This window comes from Oryctolagus cuniculus, chromosome 11, assembly GCF_051225735.1.
Source record: "Oryctolagus cuniculus isolate XC-2025 breed Fujian yellow rabbit chromosome 11, ASM5122573v1, whole genome shotgun sequence".
Lineage (NCBI taxonomy): Eukaryota > Metazoa > Chordata > Mammalia > Lagomorpha > Leporidae > Oryctolagus > Oryctolagus cuniculus.
Window position 1 is genome coordinate 14,701,121 of NC_142877.1, and position 21,747 is coordinate 14,722,867.

Consider the following 21,747-nt stretch of genomic DNA (forward strand, 5'->3'; position numbering starts at 1 on the left):
ACAGCCGAGAGCCACTTAGTCCTTAGAATTTTAACCCTGGCAGTTAATTATGTACGGGGGAGGCAGTGGATGGCAGTTCCACTTATTTACGTGGGAAACACCAAGAACAGGCTGTGTTAGAAGGGAGGTGGTCCCTGTAGAACGGTTAGTAACCTGGGCGTCAGACTGGGTTTGCATCCGACTTTGCCATTTTCTGCTGTCAAACTGGCTGGCTGATTTTTGAGCACTCACCAAGCTTTACTGACCTCGGGCAAGTGACGCTACCTCTCCGCACCCCAGGGTCAGTGCCTAGTATGGAAGGTTGCATAGAGAGTAAGGTTATTGGGCAAAGTGCTCGATCCATTCTGAGCACTCTGACAGTAGCTGCTCATCTCTCTGAGGCAAGATGATATGCAGAGGTCAGAGATGTTCAGCCAGAATCCGGCGGGTTTTTTTTTTTTAGATATTTGTACAGAATTAAACAGGTGAACATAAAGGGGACAGGCTTTATGGGTGGGGCAAAGGTAGTATGGACGCGGGGTTTGATACGGGTTGTTGGAATCAGTGGCTTATGTCAAGGTAGGAAGATAAGGTTGCAAGAGATTGGAGGGGCAGACAGGGTTAACTCTTCTCTTGTCATTGGAAATGAGATGCCTACAAGAGGAGGAACCAGGTTAAGCGCTTTAAAGGTCCTGAGACTCAAAAACATTACAGTGCCCTCCTTCCGCCTTATGTAATTCAAACAGAAGCAATACTAACCTGTAAAATAAGTGTAACAAAGTCCAATAAAATTTTTACTTTTTCTCATGACAACCTGGATATTAATTTGAAATAATACTCTTTAACAGTCGGTGGTGGGGAGCAGTGTCAGTGCTGTGCTTGGTCATATCCTAAGCATAAGTCTTCCTGGCTGTACTCAAGAGAATTATACACACGAGTGCTGAATTATGCATAAACATAAATAATGCCAGCATGTGAGCAAGCCCAGGACCATACTTCAAAGCAGGGCATAATTTGTGAGTCATCAAATGCCATGGTGTCACCTCTTGCGTTGAATCACCTGGTGTTTTGTCACGATGGACAGGCCTGTGCATCTCCTGGGACTGTGGCTGGAGGCCTGGCGCAGAGGTCGCTCGCTTGCTCTAGGAATTCTTCAGCCACTTTAACCTAGTAACAGCTGGGAGAAGGCTGGGAAGCCTGATCCTGCTGGGTTAGGTTACTTTCTGGGTTGGGCTTGCCAGGTAGTACTTGGGTAGGAAATACAACTTTCTCTTGATACTCAGGCTCTCCCAAAGAATGGCCACTGACTAGGTTCTCAGTGCAGCTTTTGATATTCTGGGCCAAACCAGAACTTGGGTCTGATGTAAGGCAGGGCAGCTTTAGCTCCATTACAAGTCCTTGATTGTGTTTTTCTTTACACATCTGCCTAGAGTGGTTATTCAGTGGCGTCAGTGTGAGTCATGCGTTGGCTTTCTGCAAACTGACAGCAGATACCAGGTGCTCATTCCTTGGGCACCTGTTCTCTTCTGCATTCCTGCTGGCCTGTTTGTCCTGGCACCTAGGCAGCCAAATCAGCCAGCTCATCAGTGATGGCCTAATAACTGCTGAAGAACTCAAGCCACACGATGCCTTTGTCCTCACGTCCAGAACAAGTAATCTGACAAAAATTCATAAAAATGGAATTAGAGGACATGTTTATTTTGGTTTAAATTTTTTTTTAAACCATAGGTTTTAAAAATTATATATTTATCTGAAAGGCAGAAAGAGGAAGAATCAGATCTGGGGCCAGCGCTGTGGCACAGTAGGTTAGGCCTCTGCCTGCGGCACTGGCATTCCATATGGGCACCAGTTTGAGTGCTGTTCCACTTCCAATTCAGTTCCCTGCTGATGGCCTGGGAATGCAGTGGAAGATGGCCCAAGTGCTCGGGCACCTGTACCTATGTAGGAGACCCAGAGAAGCTTCTGGCTCCTGGCTTCAGATTGGCCCAGCTCCAGCTGTTGAGGCTGTTTGGGGAGTGAACCAGCAGATGGAAGACTTCTCTGTCTCTGTAACTCTGCCTCTTAAACAAATAAATAAATCTTTATAATCTTCCATCTGCTGGCTCACTCCCCAAATGGCCACATGAGGAACTCCATCCAGGTCTCCCACGTGGTTGGCAGGGGCCCAAGCACTTGGGCCATCTGCTGCTTTCATGAGCACGTTAACAGGAAGCTGGATCGAAAGCAGAGCAGCCAAGACTTGAACCAGCGCTCCGATGTGGGATGCTGGTATTGCAAGCAGTGGCCTAACCCACTACACCAGAATGCTGGGCCCTAGGTTTTTCTGATACACATTTTCCATGAACTTTTTGAAGCCCTCCTTGTTGATACCATATAAACCACTGCATGTCATAGGCAGTGAGCAGCCATCCCCTCCACCCTGAAGGTGGTGATTATCTTATCTTTCCCAACTTCATTGCTCAAACTGAGGCTTTGAGAGGCAAATGACTTGCCTATGATTGCTTAGTAAGAGGCAAAGCAGAGACAGGAACCCAGGCCTCGAACCCAGGCCTCGTTGTGTCTCGGTCCATAAGGAAGACAGACTGCTTAGGGGCATGTAAGGGAGTTCTCTGGCTCCCTACACAGCCCTCTCTCAAAAGGAATGTTGGTCACCTGAAGGCACTAGCTAGGATTTCACTGTCGCTGGATTCTCGTACGAGGCACGAGGTCAGGTAAGAACATGAACTGCTGGTAAAATAAAAATCCTCGTAAAAGTGACGCCCCGAGGATCTTCCTCCTCCCCGGCTCGCACGCAGTTCCATGACGCTCGTGCTGCCGTCCGTGGCAGGTGTGCCCGAGCAGCCCTCCTGGAGGTAGGCGCTGAGAAAGCGCACTGCTGTGAGCTCTGCTTTTCCTGACACCACAGGCAGGCCAGGCCTGAGTTCCACAAGTCCAGGACCTACCTCTTGTGTCACTGAGAGGCAACAGTGAGTGGCAGAGGGGCTCTCCGGACTCACTGCCACACGCCGGACCTGCCACGGGCACCTAGCTTTTATGGCCTACTCTGGGGCAGTGTGTGCTGCTATCGAAACAGATGGGACCAGTGGAGAAACCGCACGCCGGCGACAACCGGAGTCGATCGAAGCCACATCCCAGTGGCTCTAGAAGCAAGCTTGGACTCTGGAGAATTGTTCAGGTACCTCTGGGTTTCCGAGGTGAAGGACCACTGCCGTGTAATTTCGAAGAAGCCAGACCATAAGCCAGTTTCTGGTGCCTTTTCGTTCTGTAATAAAGAGTCCCTCCTCTTCCTTCCCTACCACTGGGTGTAGCTGGTCCATTCTCCCTTAGTCTACTGCACACAACCTGGGGAAGCAGCCTGCCACGTACGGCACGTGCCACGCTGCCACCGTGGCCCTCCCGGCTCGCCGGGAGGAAGGCTCTGCCCAGGCCCGGGAGGAATGCACCTTGGAACTTCTATACACACTGTCCTTGTCACAAAGAACTCCACACACATTCAACCTTAACAGCAGTTTTTATTGAGACCCAGTCATGCATACTAAAATTGACATAGATTTTCACCACTTTGACTTAGAAAATGCACTAGAAAAATAAACCTTTGGTCAAAACAAACACTGAAGTAGATGAGTCCACACACGTCCCTAAGCTCAGAACCAAACTGAATTTCAGTTTGAAGCAAGGAATGAGGCCAGAGGCGGAAAATGGTGCCCCCAGCTGGCCAGGGGATTCGCCCGGCTCCCACCCCGTCAGAGAGTGCCCTCAGAGGTTCCTGGCCACCGAGGAAGGTCAAGTATCTCACTTGGGACAGGTTCCTACCTGCTATGCCAGGAAGCCCAGGCGCATTTGCGAGAATGCACACCGGCCGCCGACACTGCCAGAGTCGGGGCTGTGCCGTCCCACGAAGCCAGCTCCCGTTAGGAGGACCTCTGCCCAGCTCACGTTCATCTCCTGCCCTTCCAGCAGCTTCTCAGAGGCCAGAGAGCCGAAAGGACCCTCCTTTAGATTTGCAACACGAACAGATCCCCGTTCCGAGAGGCTTTCTCAGCTGTTCTTTCCCCAGCAGCCAGCACGCTTCTGTGGGCGATCTCCACCCTCCCCTGGGCCCAGGAAGGCCACGTGCACACCGTGAGCTCTGCCGACCTTGCGCCCAATAAAAGCAGCTTTCACAGCTGAAAACTTTCAGATGGGTCTCAGAAGGATGTCACCACGTACTAACGCCCATGACGGACGTGAGGCTCGGTGGCATTTAAAGCTGCCACCCACCCAGAAGAATGGGGAGAGGCTCAATCGATACCTCTTCGCGCCCTGACCAGGAACAGTGTCTCGTAACCTGCGCACTGATAACCCTAGAACAAGTGCTCCCTTGTGAAAGCAAGGTGCAGGGTATCAAAGCCATCTTCGCAAGAGCGAGAAGCTCCAGATGTGGAGCCAGGGTCGCACTTGTGGGCACTTCCATAGGTTCTGCCCAGCCCCTCCCCTCCCCATGGAAGCAGATGTGGTTTCTAGGAAGAAACACAACTTCCCAGAATGCTCTGTGGGACATGGGGGAAGAGGCGGAGGAAAACAACCAGATACCTGAACCTGTGGACCGATTTGAAAGCTTTAGGTGTCAGTTCATCCAGACCTAGATGGCCTAAGTAACAACCCAAATTGGGGGGTGAGGGAAGGCACCTGTAAAAACGGAGCAGTGTCCCTGAAGCAGTAAAGCCAATGAAGTGTCAGGACAGGGGGCGCAGAGCCCAGGGTGCAGAGCCCTTTATTGTATATGCGTCAAGAGTGTGAAGTCACTCATTCAGAGCACAGAGCAAGGTGGAGCTGAACTCGGTCTCCTCACTCCCTCCGTCCCCAGCGCTGTACTGCCCTGGATTTAGGGGAGAGTTAATTTGCAGGTTTGCGAATCGGCTGGAGCTTTGGCCTGAAGGAAAACACTTCCGAGCTCTCAGCGTTGCCCGGTTTGCTCCCCACTACTAAGAATCCCGTGCACTCCTGGCCCTGCTGGGGCAACCACACAAATGCCCCGGTGAGGCCGCGCAGAGGCCGCCTCCTTGGGCACCCAGTGATGTCCTGGTTTGCAGCTTGGCCCGAGCCTCCCGAGATGCCACGGCTCAGGGCTCTCTTTGGAGGCAAAGCGAAGCAGGCAGCTCGGCGAGGCTGACAAACCTGGCGGACTCCTCTGCAGAAGCCGCAAGACACAGCTTCTCCGCCGGGAAACGGACAGCGCGCTGTCTGCCTGAGACGTTCTGCAAAGCGTGGCCATCACGATGCGAGGTCACACGGCCAAGAGCCACCGGCCACTGGCCAGGAATGTGGGGTCGAACTTAAACCTCAGGAACTGGTGGAGCTGACTGAGTCATTCTTCTCTCCGTCTCACTGTTTCTGTGGGGTTTTTTTGTTTCTCCTCTCCTCCCTCTATGGGCCCTAAGAAAGCTTCTAACCATTTCCTGGGCCCAGGTCGTTGGGTTCCGGACCCTCGGCTTCAGCCATCCTTGCCGTCCTTGGGCCTTACAGCCATGCAGGTCACATCCCCGTTGGGGGGGAAATACAGGCAACCAGAGGTGTGTGTTTTGGCATTTGCAGCTCTACCCAGATCCTAGAGGATCCAGGGTTAGTATCTGTGGCTGTGAAAAGAACTTTCCCTAGAATTGGCATTAATGAGGTAAATAAACTAATTCCCACCAGCAGCTTCTCCAGACCTTTGTAAAAGTGCTCTAAAGATGAACGGCTTCATTAACAACAGGCTGGCCTTTGAACTTGAGAGCCCTGCTCTCCACAGCTGTCTCCTCCGGCGTTTCGTCTAACAGATGCACAGAGAATGTACACACACACACGGGTAGCGCTGGCTACACGGACACATGGAATGAAGGGGAAGGGCAACAGGTCGAAAGCCATCTCATGGACCACCTAATTGATGCTGGGGCTGAGGCCAGCATCTTGACAGCGAGGGTCTAAAGTGCCAAAATGCAGGGTCCTTCCACCCTGGAGAGAAACTCCCGCGAGTCTGGGAGAGCTGGCGCCCCGGAAATGAGCCAGCCAGAACCTGCCCCTGTGTTCACTTCCAGGGACCAAAACTTAAAATCTCAAGCACTGTGTGCCCACCGCAGCCAGGCTTACAAGGCCATGCAAGATCCTGGCGGCCTCCACCGGCCTCACGAAAGTCATCCTTTTAAAGTTGAACCAGCACTCTATGAAGGTAGTAGGCAGCAGGGTCCCGGGAACACACACACTATTTTCCCTGAAGGCAGGGCCAAATGGTGGCAATCCCTCCTGAAATCCACAGGCAAACAGGATCCAATCGCTTGTCTCTGGACAGTCATCTTTCCAGGCAAAATCTGAACATTCAGGAGCTAAACCAAATCCCAGAACCTCAGCAGCCAGAGCCCTGGCTGTACCTTTCATCCAGGCCTTGTTCTACCCACAAGAAAGCTGAGCCCACAGAAGGCCGTGTGTTACATTCACACTGGGGCCCAGGTCTGATTCCTGGGCCAGAAATCTAGCTACACAGACTTGGAATCCAGTGCTTTAGGGGGGAGTAAAAACATGTACTTCTAGGACCCTGACTCAGTCTTTTGAGAACCGGGGTAAGCGTTTATGGGTTTGGGAAAATCCAGGTTTCTATTACTAGGGTCAGCCAATGAACTCCAGAGGAGCGCCAGTCTCTGGCTTCCCAAGTTCACGGCGAAGTGCTGATTACGTCCTGCAGCTTGCATGATTAGGTGAAGGTCCCTTCCAAACCCAGTGACAGCAACTGGGGCCTGGACCTTGGAATTCATTTCCTGATGAGCAACAGTTGAGGTCCACGAGGACGACACAAAGTCCCAAAGCCAAAGCTTTCCAACTGGCCATCGTGCAGGCCTGACCACATTGGCCAGGTGGGTGGTTTTCTCCTGCAAAATGGGCTCACAGTGCCTCAGGCCCTGATCTGTCTCGCTTCAGAGAGGCATGGAACCAGACACGGCTTGCAGATTAAGAGTTGCAAACCAAGATTCCAAACACCTGGAGATCACTGGGAACATGTCCCACGTCTTACACGGAGAAACTCAAGTAAGCGAAGTTTCATCCGTGATGGGCTGTCAAAGCTCTGCGGGCTGTTCCAACACTAAGTACAAGGAGTGCGACCGAATCCTTGGCACCTGCTGTTCTCCTCGTGTGTCTCCAGAGCAAAGGGAGAGGACTGGAAGACGGCGGCGCTCGCAGGGCGCTGGCTAATAGCAGGCGTACAGCTGGGACTTCCCAGCTCGCACGGCGTCGTCACACTGCGCGTCGGCAGCCAGCCCCTCGGGCAGCAGCGCCGGACCCTCGACGCTGTTGCAGGCAGGGACAGGCTGGCAGAACTCTCTGACAAAGTCGTCCTCCGAGGCCAGCAGCAGCGTGTTCCAGGCGGCAGTGTCCAGCTCTCCAGCCGTGCCCCCGTACTCCCCGGGGAGAACGCTCCTTGGGAGGTTTGTGTGGAGAGAGTTCAGGTCAGACCCGTGCAGGAAGAACTAGAGGGGAAGCAAACGAACATACGCATGCTTAAACGAATCCCCAAGGCAGCGCTCTGCGTCCCGGGACGAGCTCCAGTGTCTGGAGAACGACAGGGTGGCAGCGCCACCGTCTCGCTTCTCAGCCCCACAGGTTTACAGCAGTATCCTAGATCCTCTTTTCCCTTTACTGCACGTCTTCCTTGGCTGGACGTGTGAAATATATCCAGGATCCAAGTACTTTGCAACCACCCGAATGGTACCGTGCTGCCCTCACGTCCCCCTGACTTCCCACCAGAGCCCCACCGCAAACAGCTCTCGCTGTCAGTCAGATCACGCCACCCTCCACCTAGAACCGCCATGGCTCCCGGCTCACACGTGAGGAGCTTGAGGCCGGCCTATGGCCCACAAGGCCCATCACAATCTGGTCCTGTTACTCCGACTCCTCCTCTGCCCCCCGCCCCGTCTGGGGGCTATCGGCCATCTCTACACTGGGAGCACCCCTGGGGCAGGGTTTGGGTATCTTGTTCATCGTGCACCTACTAGCTGATAAAGTATTTTTGGATGGATGAACATACAAAGGGACAAATGAACAGCATCATGGGCCACAATTCACGGATACAAATGCCTGTCCACGGGCCGGCTTTGGTCAAAGCTACAAACAGGAGCCCACGTGATTCACAGACCTAGCTGTGCATCACAATTACCCAGGGAGATTTTAAAAGCACAGATCCTGGGTTCCATCCCCGAGCTGATAAATCCAAATCTTCAGGGAATCTGGATTATAAATTCCAGCACTTATAACCTTGGGACTATCTCGATCTCACTCTGCTACCTCTTGACAAAGAGGATGAAATCCAAGGCCCGGTTCTTGCAGTGACGCAAGGTTCCCAGGCCTGGGAAGCAGAGGAAAGGGCACCCCTGCAGCTCAGCCAGCAGCGCTGGGCGAGGGGAACCCTGAACGGAGGCGAGCGAGGCAGACCCAAGGCTCACACGGCCCTCGGAGCCCCCGGGTGCTGTCGTGAGGAGTTACCATAGTTCTTAAACTTCCTGCCCAGCGATGAGCTTTTGCTCCTCTTTGCCACACCCTCTTAGGAAAAAAAGGCTATGTGATTACAAAGCAGGGACGCCCTTACCCACATCTCAATTCTGCTCTCTTTGCTAGCAAACAGTACGTTCTTACTCACTTTGTCTTCTCCTCACAAAAAGAATTCTTCGTGTTTTTATCTAGAACCTTCTGCTCTCCAAATGAGCAGTCTCAGGGCTAAAACAGTACAGAGGGAGAAACTCAAGTCTGCTCAGTACTTACTCTGTTTGCTATTTTCTCCTTCAGAAACGGTTTGATGATGGCAAAAATGCCTTTAAATATTCGCGGTTCGTTCACTACGTGGACCGCCTTTATCCGAATGGGGAAACCATCCTGAGGGGAAGGAGGGAGGGGTTAGAGCTTGGGGAGAACCTGAGAACTCTCCCCTTGCCATTCTCCCGCCCCCACCGAGATCTCCACTGTAAGTTGGGTCCAGTTCTCCTCGGAGACAGCCCACACCCTCGGGGAACGAGGCTCTCCTGGGCCCCAAGGCTGGCTTGGAAGAGAGGCAGGCGAGCAAGTGGAAAATGATCTTGGGCTCTGGGCCGCTCTGGCATGATCAGGCCTTCCACATCAGGGTTGCCCAGGGCGTCTCCCTCGGGACGTCAGCAGGCAATGCAGAAAGGGGTTTCTGGCAGGTAAATGGGTAGGAGACGTCTGACGGAGAGACATGGTCAAACGGTGAAACAAGCCAAGCACAGAAAAGACACACCCTGCTCGTGCACAGGTGGAGCCTGAAAAAGGCAACCTGCGAGAGGAGAGAAGTCTCAGGGTGGCTGCCGGAGCCTGGCGAGGGAGATGGACGGGCAGTGACCGACCGACAGCAGCTCTGGGCTCCGCTGCATAGCACTCACCACAGAAAACACAGTACATTTTTCTATCAAACAAACAAACAAACAAACAAAAAACCCTAGGGGCCGGTGCCGTGGTGCACTGAGTTAATCCTCCACCTGTGGTGCCAGCATCCCATGTGCGTGCCGGGTTCTAGTCCCTTTTGCTCCTCTTCCAGGCCAGCTCTCTGCTGTGGCCCAGGAGGGCAGTGGAGGATGGCCCAGGTGCTTGGGCCCTGCACCCGCATGGGAGACCAGGAGAAGCACCTGGCTCCTGGCTTCAGATCGGCGCAGCTCCGGCAGTTGTGGCCATTTGGGGAGTGAACCAACAGAAGGAAGACCTTTCTCTCTGTCTCTCTCTCACTGTCTGTAACTCTACCTCTCAAATAAATAAAATCTTAAAAACAAAACAAAACAAAACAAAACCTAGAAAGTAGGATTTTGAATGTTTTCACCATAAAGAAGTGTTTGAAGCAGATATATTTACCCTGACTGGACATGATACAATGGATATAAACATCAAAATGTCAAGTTACTCCATAAATACGTACAACATCTGTCAAAAACTTAAGGAAAAATAAAGAAGGGGCTGCCATTGTGGCATAATGGGTAAAGCCACTGCCTGCAACGCCAGAATCTTCTATGGGCGCTGGTTTGTGTCCTGGCTGCTCCACTTCTGCTCCAGCTCCCTGCTAATGGCCCGGAAAAGCAATGGAGGATGGCCCAAGTATCTGGATGAAGCTCCTGGCTCCTGGCTTCGGCCTGGTCCAGCCCTGGCCATTGCAGCCATCTGGGGAAGTGAACTAGTGTATGGAAGATCTCTCTCTCTCTCTGTATAATCCTCTCTCTGTAACTCTTTCAAATGAATAAATCTTTTTTTTTTTTTTTGGACAGGCAGAGTGGACAGTGAGAGAGAGAGAGACAGAGAGAAAGGTCTTCCTTTGCCATTGGTTCACCCTCCAATGGCCGCCACGGTCAGCGCGCTGCGGCTGGCGCACCGCGCTGATCCGATGGCAGGAGCCAGGTGCTTCTCCTGGTCTCCCATGGGGTGCAGGGCCCAAGCACTTGGGCCATCCTCCACTGCACTCCCTGGCCACAGCAGAGAGCTGGCCTGGAAGAGAGGCAACCGGGACAGAATCCGGTGCCTCGACCGGGACTAGAACCCGGTGTGCCGGCGCCGCAAGGCGGAGGATTAGCCTAGAGAGACGCGGCGCCGGCCTAAATCTTTTTTTTTTTTAAAGAAATGAATATATATCAATGGAATTAACTACAGCCTTTTCAACAGCCTTTAATGTGGAAATGTTTATGGTGAAGCTCCCAGGAAAGGGGCTAGGAAACACTGACCCAAACTCTCCCCTGACACTTGAATCTACATGGTGTTCAGCATCAGAAGACTGAGAGCTAAGGAAAGCCAGAACTCAAGTTTATGGACAAGTCCAAACGGGCACTGATTCATTTCGACAGTAAACCTGGTGCCCAGCAGGGGTGCAGACACACCTGTGGAACTCAGTGAGAACCGCCGTACCCTTGGTGCCCCGCGTTCACAAGGGCGGTCAGAACAAATAGGGAATCAAAAACTATGACAGCTGTCACACTGGGGCCGGGCTCCATCTTCTCTAGGCCTCAGGTTCTCCGTCCATCCCACAGGAAAACGTTCTCGCCTTGCATCTCTCAGAGGATTCTCTGAAGGACTGAATGGGTACAGTGACTGTAAAAGCGCTCTGCAAACCCCTAAATGGTACAGCCATGTAAGAAGCTTCCTGGTTCCCGGGGACCTGGGTCCTGAAACACAGACCAGGAGGTGTGAAGCATTCCAACAGTGCTCAGGTCCCCAGGGCCTTGCAGGCAGGCGGGCAGGCGGCACCTCGGGCAGAAGCACCACTTCCGTTTGTTAGACCTCCTCCTCTGCCTTCCAGGCAAAAAACAAACCCCGGGAAGGCATCTCCCTGGCTTTTGGAAATGACTGGAGACCCTGATGAGAATGGCTATAAAACAGAACATGGAGATACCTTCCCCTAACACTTTGTCTTACTCTGCTTGCACACGTGGGAGGCGGGATTTGTGTCATTTTCATGAGACCTGGGGTAAACGGACAGGGCCCGGGGAAGCCAAACCAACCACAGAAGAGGCACGCAGCAAACAGGGGCCATACCTGGAGGATGCCAATCACCTTTTTGGCTATAAAAGGGCCAAAATGAGATGCTTTCGATAAGCTCACTCCTTTGTAGTCTGCAAGAATCACAATTCCATTCACCTGGGTTTCTTCAGACTGAATGAGCTTCTCTAAGGTCAAGTATATGGCGCGGATGTTCTCAGTAATCGGATAGTTGCTGGGGATCCATCTGTCTGGGGTGACGAGAGAGGGACGGCACGTCACAGAAATGCACAAGGTGGTGATCAAAGCTTTACCTCCTGAGACCACTGTTTCCAAGTGAAGGGGAGATTCCTCCTATTTCGGTTACACATGGGGACCATAAGCTGTGGCTACTGTTCTGAACTCCAGGAGCAGCAGCACGCTCTGCAATGGAAATGCAGTTCAGGGAATGAGGTTCAAAGCATGAGCTGTGAATCCAGACACACCAGCGGGATGGAACGTTCTAGATGTGTGACCTTGGCCAAGTCACTTCCTCACTGTGGGCACCACCTCCCTCTGAGCAGAGCAGGAGGTAACACTTACCTGCAGGGACAACTGCACACTTGTCCATCAGGAAGTCCCCCTTCTACTTAGGACATCACCCTCGTTCTCCCTGGGGAGCCACTTCTCCCCATTCTAGCCAGCAAGTTTGACAAGAATGGACTTGACTCCTGACTCCCGGGGTGGGGGGATGAGTACAGGGAACTGAACCAATTTGGCATCACATCCTCTTGTGACTCTAAGCCAGGTCACGCAGAGCCAAGGCGGCTCAATTCCGGGGCCTTGGCCCTTTGGAAATAGAACATCTCTTCTCTCTTACAGTGGCAAGACTGTCGGCTTGAGACTCAAGGGCCCCGTGATGCCAGGGCTGGCCTGAGAGTGAAGCCCAGGCTGGGGACAGCAGAGGCAGGGACAGCTCTCCGGTGCCCCTGAATCCACCTGTGCCCAAGCTCCAGTGCTGTGGGCAAACGAGCTCTCTTTTTGGTTCCAGTCCATTGAGCTGGCTTTCTGTCGCTTGCGACACAGCTGAGTCACAGCTCCCGCACCTCCCGCAGGAGGCGTCACAAGGATGGAGCCTAACGCTCTGGAGGCTTTGCACCAAGTGTCCCTTTCCGGGGGGGTGCTCCCATTTCCTAAAGGAGCCTTGTTTTCTCTTTGGGAAAAAGATGAAACTGGCAACTTTTGGGTGTTGACTGCTAGTCTCAAGAAAATCCCACCAAGACCTGTGCATCCCTGCCTTAGTAAAAACAAGACTTCCAGTTTGGCCCTGACGGGACTGAGTAATATGTGCGAAACTCCCATGAAGACTCTGTCCCAGGCAGCCCTGGTTTGCCGCTTGCTGCTGCTGCTGATCGCCCTCTGCCTCAACGTGCTGGATGCCGCCCCTTCCCACCACACGGCTCTAAGAGCCTACAGAAAGGCAAAGCCGACACCCAGGTGGGAGCAAAACCTGTGGATGCCTCCTCCTTAAAAGCTGTGTCAGTGGGGCCGGCCCCGTGGCGTAATAGGCTAAGCCTCAGCCTGCAGTGCCAGTGTCCTATATGGAGCTGGTTCGAGTCCCAGCTGCTCCTATTCCAATCCAGCTCTCTGCTATGGCCTAGGAAAGCAGTGGAAGACGACCCAAGTACTTGAGCCCCAGCACCCCCATGGGAGACCTGGAAGAAGCTCCTGGCTTTGGACTGGCCCAGCTCTGGCTGTTGTGGCCATTTGGGGAGTGAACCAGCAGATGGAAGACCTCCTTTCTTTAACTCTACCTCTCAACGAAATAAATAAAACCTTTAAAAAAGAAAATGTTTGTCAGTGAGGAGAATCCAGATATGCTCCAGACAACTGGGGGGAAAACGTGGCCTCACAAGCAAAGTGGTGCAACCGGTGTGGAAGCAACTGACTGTTTTGCAATACTCTAATGAGCTGAGTACAGAGGAACAACAGAAAACCCCGCCTGCTGGCTGGCTTCTAGGTCCCTGGTTCTCCTGAGACGTGCATGGCAATGCTTGTTTTAGACTAAACACCTTTGAACGTGGGAGAGCGCCTGGGCGGGTCAAGTCATTGGAGGGGCCTGGTATGTGGTCAGGGCTGGAGAGACTGGTTCCGTCTCCTCAGAGGGTCTGGTGGGCGACTCACGGGAACAGCGATGCGTGGCTGCAAGGCCGAGAGAGGCACCCGCAGGGGTCTGCCCTCTTTTGAGCCATTTGCATGCAGAGCAGGGGAGGGCCGCCAGCACGTCCTTGGTGTCTGGCTCGCGGACGAACACTGCCGTCTTACTTCCAGATTTTTCCTCAGCTCCATCCGATGGAAAATGCTGAGGCTGTGGGCAGAGCGGGGAACACGCCTAGGCTGATGCTGCCCTCGGTGTGCTCAAGGGCACGGGATGAGGGGTCTGCAGTCTCAGTTCCACCATCCCCCGGGCCCCGTGTCCCATTTCTGAATGCTCCCTGTGGGGAGCTGGTGGGCAGCTGCTCCCAGCTAGAGGCTACAGGCCAAAGAAAGGGGTCCTGGTCACTAGTGCTAGGACCCAAAACTGAATCTAAAGTGAGTCCTTTCGGTGGTCTAAGACAGCAAAGGAGAGGGTAGAGGAGGCAAGGCATAGGCGCCCAGCCTGCAGCCCACTCACACAGGAGGGCAAGAGGGTCCTGGCCCCCAGACTTGGGTCCTGTCCTCAGCCGCTCTCCTCTACAAATCCAGGATTTGCATGGAGGGAACTCCTTGGGTGGCCGGCGGAACCTGAGGGCCGAGGGTGCCAGAACTCCCTACTGCACAGAGGTGTAAAAGCCAGGGGCAGGCATGCGGCGCAGTGGCGAAGACCCCACATCGATACCTCTCCACTGCAGTGCCTCGGTTCAAGTCCCGGCTCCACTTCCAATTCAGCTTCCTAACACTAACACTAACACTAACACACTCACACTAACACACTCACACTAATGTATACCCTGGGCGGCAGCGGGTCACGGTGCAAATAGTGAGGTGCCTGCCACCCATGTGAGAGACTCAGATGGAATCCTGACTCCTGGTTGCAGCCTGGCCTAGTCTTGGCTGTTGCCAGCATTTGGGGAGTGAACCAGCAGATGAAAGGTATCTCTGTATCTCTCTCCACTTGTCTGCTTTTCAAATAAAATGAAAGTAAATTTTTAAAAATTTAAAAAGAAAAAAAGCGTGAAGAAGATAGGCAGAGGAGCAGAGATGTGTGGCAGGGGCAGACGCCAAGGCAGAGACGGGGAAGAGCCGTCTCAGCTCCTGGGGCACTCCGGCGCTGGGTCCTAAGGCCTGGGAAGGGCTGCCATGTTCCCAGCAAGTTCTGGGAGGCACGTCCAGGTCCTTACACTAAGTCCTTGAGCAGGTTTCGTCACCCTCAATCAAGAGCCTTGATAAAACAAGGAAGGGTAAAAAAAGGGAACAGGAAAAGTGGACACGGTGCCGGACAGGCACAACCCAGAGCAGCTCTACCCCCACGGCCCCCCTGCCCCAAGAGCTCGGGAAGATACCTGGGCGGATTAAGACGATGTGGCAGCCACGGGGGTCGGTGTGGGGCAGCACAGTGAGGAAGCCGGAAGCCAGGACATCCTTCAAGGCCGACGGCCTCAGGTTACTGAAGACTTCCGGCCAGCTTCTGCGGCAGCTGTGGTAGCTGACCAGGAGCTGCAGGGCCCGGTCATAATCGAACTTGCGGGCTCGGAGGAAGCGCAGCAGGAAGGCGTCGTCCAGAGAGGTGCTCAGGGTCGGGTGCTCCTTGCGCACCATGTCCCGAAGGGCCTGCACGTCCCGCAGCCTCCACTCCGGCTTCTCCTGCAGCTCTTCCCGGGCTTTGGCGACCAGCTCTTCGGACAAAGAGCACACGTAGCCGGGAGGCAGCTCATTCTCGGAGAGGGAGGCCGCGGACGGGCTGGTTCTCTGAGAGTCGCTTCCTCCGGACATTCGCTACCAGGGTCTCTGCAAACAGAGAAGGCCCAGAGGAGCTGTTAAAGCCCACTACTGCTTGTCTTAAACCCCAGGGCAGCAGCACTTCCCTCAAAGGCCAGTAGCTTTCAACCAGGAGACTGAACTGGATCTGAACCCCCCCAGAATCTTCTCGAAGGGGCAGGGCTGGGGAGCAATGGGGTAAAGCTGCCGCTTGTGCTACCGGCATCCCATATCGGAGTGCCAGTTTGAGTCCTGGCTTCTCCACTTCTGATCCAGCTCCCTTCTAAATGTGATGGGAAGGCAGCGGAAGATGGCGCAAGTGCCTGGGCCCCCGCCACCCATGTGGGAGACCAGGATGGAGTCCCTGGTTCCGGGTTTTGGCATGGCCCAGACATGGCTGTTGTGGCCATTTGGGGAGTGAACCAATGAACAGAGGAGGTTTCTCCCTCTGTCTCTGTCTTTCTCTGTGTCATTCTGCCTTTCAAATAAACAAAATAAGTTTTTTTAAAAAAATCTTGCAGGTACACAGGCAGTGATGGCCGATGAGCATGTTCCTCACTTTATCGCCACGGCCTTGCTTATAAATCTGTGACAGGCGCTCAACATGACTCGTCATTCAATACAGGTGCATTAAAACAACTCGAAGATTCACTGTGGTACAAGCAAGTAACAGGCACTCTGATGTGCTTGCTGCTGGTGGAGGAGAAACTCACACAGCTTCTTTGGAGGGCAACTTGTCAATACCTATCAAAAGTTAAAACCACATATCCTTGGGGCCGGCACTGTGGCGCAGCTGGTTAACATCCTGGCCTGAAGCGCTGGCATCCCATGTGGGCACCAGTTCAAGACCTGGCTGCTCCACTTCCGATCCAGCTCTGCTATGGCCTGGGAAAGCAGTAGAAGATGGCCCAAGTCCTTGGACCCCTGCACCTACGTGGGAAACCCAGAAGAAGCTCCCGGCTCCGGATCGGCGCAGTTCCAGCCATTGAGGACAATTGGGGATTGAACCAGGGGATGGAAGACCTTTCTCTCTGCCTCTCCTTCCTCTGTAAAACTCTTTCAAATAAATAAATCTTTATTTAAAAAAAAAAAAACACATATCTGGAAGGGCCGGCCCTGTGGCGTAGTGAGCAAAGCTGCCACCTGCAGTGCGGCATCCCACATGGGCGCTGGTTCAAGTCCCAGCTGCCACTTCCGGTCCAGCTCTCTGCTATGACCTGGGAAAGCAATGCAAGATGGCCAAAGTCCTTGGGCCCCTGCACTCACATTGGAGACCTGGTTTCAGATCAGTGCAGTTCCAGCCATTGTGGCTAACTGGGGAGTCAAACAGTGGATGAAAGACCTCTCTCTATGCCTCTCCTTTCTGTGTGTAACTCTGACTTGCAAATAAATAAATCTTTAAAAAAAAAAAAACACATACTGGGGCCAGCTCTGTGGCTTAGCGGGTAAAGCCGCAGGTACAGCCACAGCCGACAGTGCTGGCATCCCGTATGGGCACTAGATCAAATCCTGGCTGCTCCACTTCCAATCTGCGTATGGCCTGGGAAATCAGCAGAAGATCACCCAAGTGCTTGGGCCCCTGCATCTGTGAGGGAGACCCGGAAGCTCTTGGCTCCAGACTTTGGATTGGCCCAGTTCTGGCCATTGCAGCCATTTGGGGAGTGAACCAGCCGATGGAAGATCTCTCTCTCCCGCTTTCAAATAAAATTTTAAAAAAGAAAAAAAAAAAACCACAGACCCAGGGTGGGCGGTTGGAGTCTCACATGCTCACATGGAGTGCCTACATGGAGTCCTTGCTCTTGTTTCCAGCTGCCCTCTAATGTACATCCTGGGAGACAGTGAGGATGCCTCAAATGACTGAGTTCCTGCCGCCTAGGTAGGCCTGGACTGAGTTCCTAGATCCTGACTTCGGCCCAGCCCAGCCCAACCTGGGCCACTGTGGGCATTTGGGGCAGTGAGATGGGAACTCTCTGCCTCTCAAACACCCTAGCTACCCCTTGGCTCAGCAACTCCTTTCTGGTACATATACTTGTATATGTACCATGTGGTCAGTACAAGTACTGATTACAAGGATAAAAGACTAGACATAGCAGGAGACTGGTTAAATAAGATTACCATGTGAATAGAGTGCTCTTCAGTCATGACAAGGAATTAGGCAGATCTTTATATGTTGAGGAAAAAGAACAGGCTGCAAAAGGGGGCACAGAAAATCACCCATGTCTTAAAATGATCTCATTCTGTTTGTGAATGCACAGAACATTTCTGGAAGCAGATACGAGGCTGTTACCAGTGGTCACTTCTAGGAAACAGGAATGGACAGACAGACATTTAGGGTGAGACAAAGACTTTACTATATGGCTTGAACTTTTTACCAGGTACTCAAGTCACTGGTCACCATGGAAACGCAGTGGGCAGATCTGCTGCTGGGGAAATGTAACTGACAAATGGCCCCAGCTGCATCCTCTGGATCCACCTTCCGATGGGCACGCTGTGCACAGGTCACTGCCGGCCAGTGAGGGAGTGAGACGTGGACTCCCCTAGCAGGCAACCCAGGCTCGAGGACCAAAGCTCGTTCCGACGTCTGCTCCCCTCCCTTTCCTCCTACAGGTGCTGCCTCTGGTAGGGCTCCTGCGTGTCTAACCTCACCCGAGTGTCTGCTCTAACATGCTTACGGAGAGGAAAACGAGAACAAAACAGGGGCTAGAGGTGTCCCAAGAATCAGGCAGCAGCACGACAGCCGAGTTCCAAAGCCACACACGTGCCCGTGGCTGTCACTGATAAAGCGAGACACGACATTCTGAGTTCAACAAGGAGAGCAGAGACCGTCTCGGGGCCTCCCTCCCACACACCTGTCATGTCCTGACTGCACGTCCCCAGGTTCTCCCCAGTCCGCCGTGTCCGCAGTGACAGGGCCATGCCTCCAAACCGCGGTTCTGCCTGCTCCACTCCTGTGCTCAACCTCCAGCCCCACCCAGCTTCCTTCATTTCCTTCTCAAAGTGTGTTTCATCCTGCCCTGTGCACGCCTACTTCCCCAACCGGCACGCTCTTCCTCCAGTTCTTCACCCGACCACGCCAAGCCACGCTGCAGTCCTGAGCATTCAACACACATCGCGGACCTTTACAATCTACCCAGCCTCTCCCTGGGGCTAGGCCTTCGAGCCTAGTGGGAGAAACAAGTCTAGAAGCAAAATACACAGCGTCATCTACTACGAGGTGCAGAGAACAGGGCTGCGAGTACCTGGGGAGAGGGGCTGGAGAGTTGGAAGCGAGGAAGCAGCCCTGCACAGCTGGGGGCAGACCGAGCGCAAAGCTGGGGGCAGGGGCACACCTGGCTTTCCCAGGAGTCGCGAGGAGGCCAGGGTGGCCCAGCCCAATGAGCACGGTGGGCAACACAAGCGATGAATTCAGACCCCGGGGGTCCAGTGGCCAGGGCTTTGCAGGCTGGGAGGAACCTGGACTTTGAAGGGTTTTGGGAAGTGACATGATCCGATTTCTGTTTTAGAAGGATCACTGTGCTGTGCTGAGAATGGAAGGGGGGCGGTGAAGACAGGAGCAGAGCGCACCTAGAGGCTACGGCACTCGTTAATCCAGTTCATCCAGGTGCGAGGTGACGCGAGCTCCACGCAGTCAGCCACGGGGCGCTCTGGCACCGCACTCGCCCACGCCATGACCGCAGACAATCTGCGGGCAGGATCTGTGTCTGCTATGTTCATCACCTTAAACGCAGCACCTAACGTGGCCTTAGACCCACAGTCTGCATTCCATAAATACTGCTTGGCAGAGGTCTGCTGGGTGAGGGACACAACCATAGGCTCTGCTGCTACGCATCACCAAAACATGCTTGCAATCCCAAGCCAGGGTGTACCTGGGAGAGGCCACGAGCTACCGCCCTCACCTCCAAGGTTGCTCTGGCCTCATCCCGCACTTCTCCCCTGCCAGCCTAAAGGAGCCAACGACCCAGTTCCCCCAGAGCCTCATGCACTTGGTCACCTCTGCCTCGGATTTCCTCCCCTCGTTTGCCCCCAACCAGACAACTCACTCTCATCAAGACCCAACCGCAACAGCGCTTGCTCTGTGAAGCCTTCCCCGACCGCTCCAGGGGGTCCCCTGCAGTTTCCCACAGCTCTGGGTTCCCATTTCTTTTAGACATGGCAGTCCACTGTGACCAGTGTCTGCATGAGCCGCCTCTGTGTCACTGTCATCGCCCATTCTCTGATCAAACTAGGTACTGATTACCAACCAAACATGTCAGGCATGGGCTCATGGCTGCTGGGGACACAGCAGCAAACAATGTCATTCTGGGCCTTTCGAAGCTCCCATCAGCCTGGCACCATGAAGCGAGAGGTAAAACATGGACTGTTTTACCGCCTAGCAAGCGCTCTGCTAGGCAGCATACGCGGCTTTCTCAATTCGGGTGAGAACACTAGTGCTGTTCCCATCTCGCTGACATGGAGATGTCAGGAGGGCAGAGCACCTGCCTGCCAAGTTCACCGTCGGCCCCAGTGCCCGGCACAGGGCAGTGTTCAGGGAATACTAGTGGCAGAGTGCAGGTGGCGCGACGCGCCGGGGGCACACCAGGTGAGGCAGCGCGAGGTCGCATCCAGCCCCACCCTGGCCTCACCACCTCCACCCTGCGGGGCCTCGGCGCGTCCAGCCCCGTGGGACCGACGGGAGGCCAACACCATCTGATGCGGGAGCCGGGAATCTTCCCCACCTGGGGCCCGGCATCTTGTAGGGCATCACCTGCCGCCCACCTCGCTCCCCAGCAATGACCGGTCAGGACGCCCCCTCCCCTGGAGCCCCGCAGCCCCCACATCCCGCGGACAGCCTTTCTACCACCCCCGCTTCCGGTTGTCACCCCTTCCCCAGGTGTCCCCATTTCCTGGGGTCTCCCGTGCCTCGGCCCCACTTCCGGTTTTTCTCCATTCTCAGGGGTCCCCCTCCTCGGCCCGCGCGCTACACGCCTGGGCTCGTGGGCACTCACCGGCCCGGCTACGGGACGGAGCGCGGGTCAATCGGCGGCGGGAGCCTCGGCTGGCAGCGCGCACAGAACAGACCCACACTCCCTGCCCGGCCGGCCCGGCCCCTCGCGCCGGAAGTGACGTGCGGGGCGTGTCGGCGCCCGGAGTGCGCATGTGTGGCACCTCGCTGCGCTGCCGGCCCTCTGTCGCCACCTGGCGCCCGCGACTGCGCGCTGCGGGCCGGGGCTGGCTGAGAGAAACAGCGGGAGGCGCTTGGCGAGCTGTTTATGAAGGGGAAACTGAGGCCCAGAGAAGGAAGGGGAGAAGCCGCCGTTGCCTGTGAACGTGCGACCGTGAGCCGCGCGCGTTGCTTCCATCAGCCCGCCAAATCTGCGTGTTTACGCAGTGTCCCGCCTTCGTGAAAGGGAGACTGGCAATCAGTCAAACGCAGACCTCAGGACCGACTGGCCGGAGTGCCTCCCAGGCAGCTGCCCCGAAGGCCAAGATGCCAAACCGGAGTCCACCCTGTCAAGAGCCGCGCGACCTTGGACAAGGCCCCATTCCTCCCTGGTCTAGCTCCTCATCTGTAGCCTGGGCCCGTTCTCTGCTTTGGAAGCTCTGGTCGGACAGTGTTAGCCTGGGAGACCGTCCCAGCCCCGTCCATAGCCACCCCTGCGCGCGCAGGTGCACACACACCTGCACGGCTGCCCCTCACGCAGGTCTCCCGGGTCCCGCTCCCAGGCAGGAAGACAAAGCCCCTCCCTGGGGAGCTGTTCTGGTATCCAGGAGAATTCTGAGCCCTGAGACACCTTCCTTTCCCTGCCGCAGAGACAAGACGGGGCCCAGAGAGACGGAAAGTAGCCCACAGGGCCACAGGAACGTGGAGGTTCCTGCCACCTGCGAGAGTGTGGGCGGGTGGTGGGGGCCCGGGAGGCCTGAGTTCTGACCCCTGTTCTCAGCTCCAGCGAGGTTGCCGGGTGAAACAGCAAGCCCTCAGTGACATATAAACAATCATCTTTTTAAGTCCGTCTCCTGCAACATTTGGGCCACACTGACACTTTAAAACTTGTTTATCAGAACTTTAAACGTAACTGGGCATCCTGGTGTTTGTTTTTGCTAAACCTTTGCATTAGTTTTCTATGACTGCTATAAGAAATTACTACACATGTACTGGCTTGGAACAACACGAATGCATCCTCTTACGGTTCTGCAGGTCGGAAATCTGAAAGCAAGGTGTTGGCTAGGTCGCATTGTCTCTCAGGATTTCGGAGGAGGAGCCATTTCTTTGCTTTTTTCAGCGTGTGGAAGCCACCAGCAGTCCTTGGCTCATGGCCCTTCCGCAAAGCACTTCAGCTTCTTGCCTCTGCTCTCACGGTTTCCGCCGACTGAGCCGCTAGCTTC

General features: G+C 54.5%; 1 protein-coding gene across 5 annotated transcripts; it reads right to left on the reverse strand.

Moving 5' to 3' along the window:
* Positions 1 to 3,471: 3,471 nt before the first annotated feature.
* On the reverse strand, positions 3,472 to 20,499 carry TTPAL (alpha tocopherol transfer protein like). Of its 5 annotated transcripts, XM_008274472.5 has the most exons (6): positions 20,370 to 20,496; positions 18,949 to 19,066; positions 14,970 to 15,414; positions 11,506 to 11,699; positions 8,746 to 8,856; positions 3,472 to 7,457 (listed from the first exon to the last, which is right to left on the reverse strand). In XM_008274472.5, exons 3-6 carry the CDS (start codon positions 15,397 to 15,399, stop codon positions 7,179 to 7,181), a joined length of 1,014 nt encoding a protein of 337 aa, XP_008272694.2. In that variant the 5' UTR covers positions 15,400 to 15,414; positions 18,949 to 19,066; positions 20,370 to 20,496; the 3' UTR covers positions 3,472 to 7,178. The 5 variants fall into 5 exon arrangements, with proteins under 5 accessions (XP_008272694.2, XP_017206080.2, XP_008272692.2 ...); XM_017350591.4 differs by lacking the exon at positions 18,949 to 19,066 and having other exon boundaries at positions 11,608 to 11,699; positions 20,370 to 20,499; XM_008274470.5 differs by lacking the exon at positions 18,949 to 19,066 and having other exon boundaries at positions 20,370 to 20,499.
* Positions 20,500 to 21,747: the final 1,248 nt, after the last annotated feature.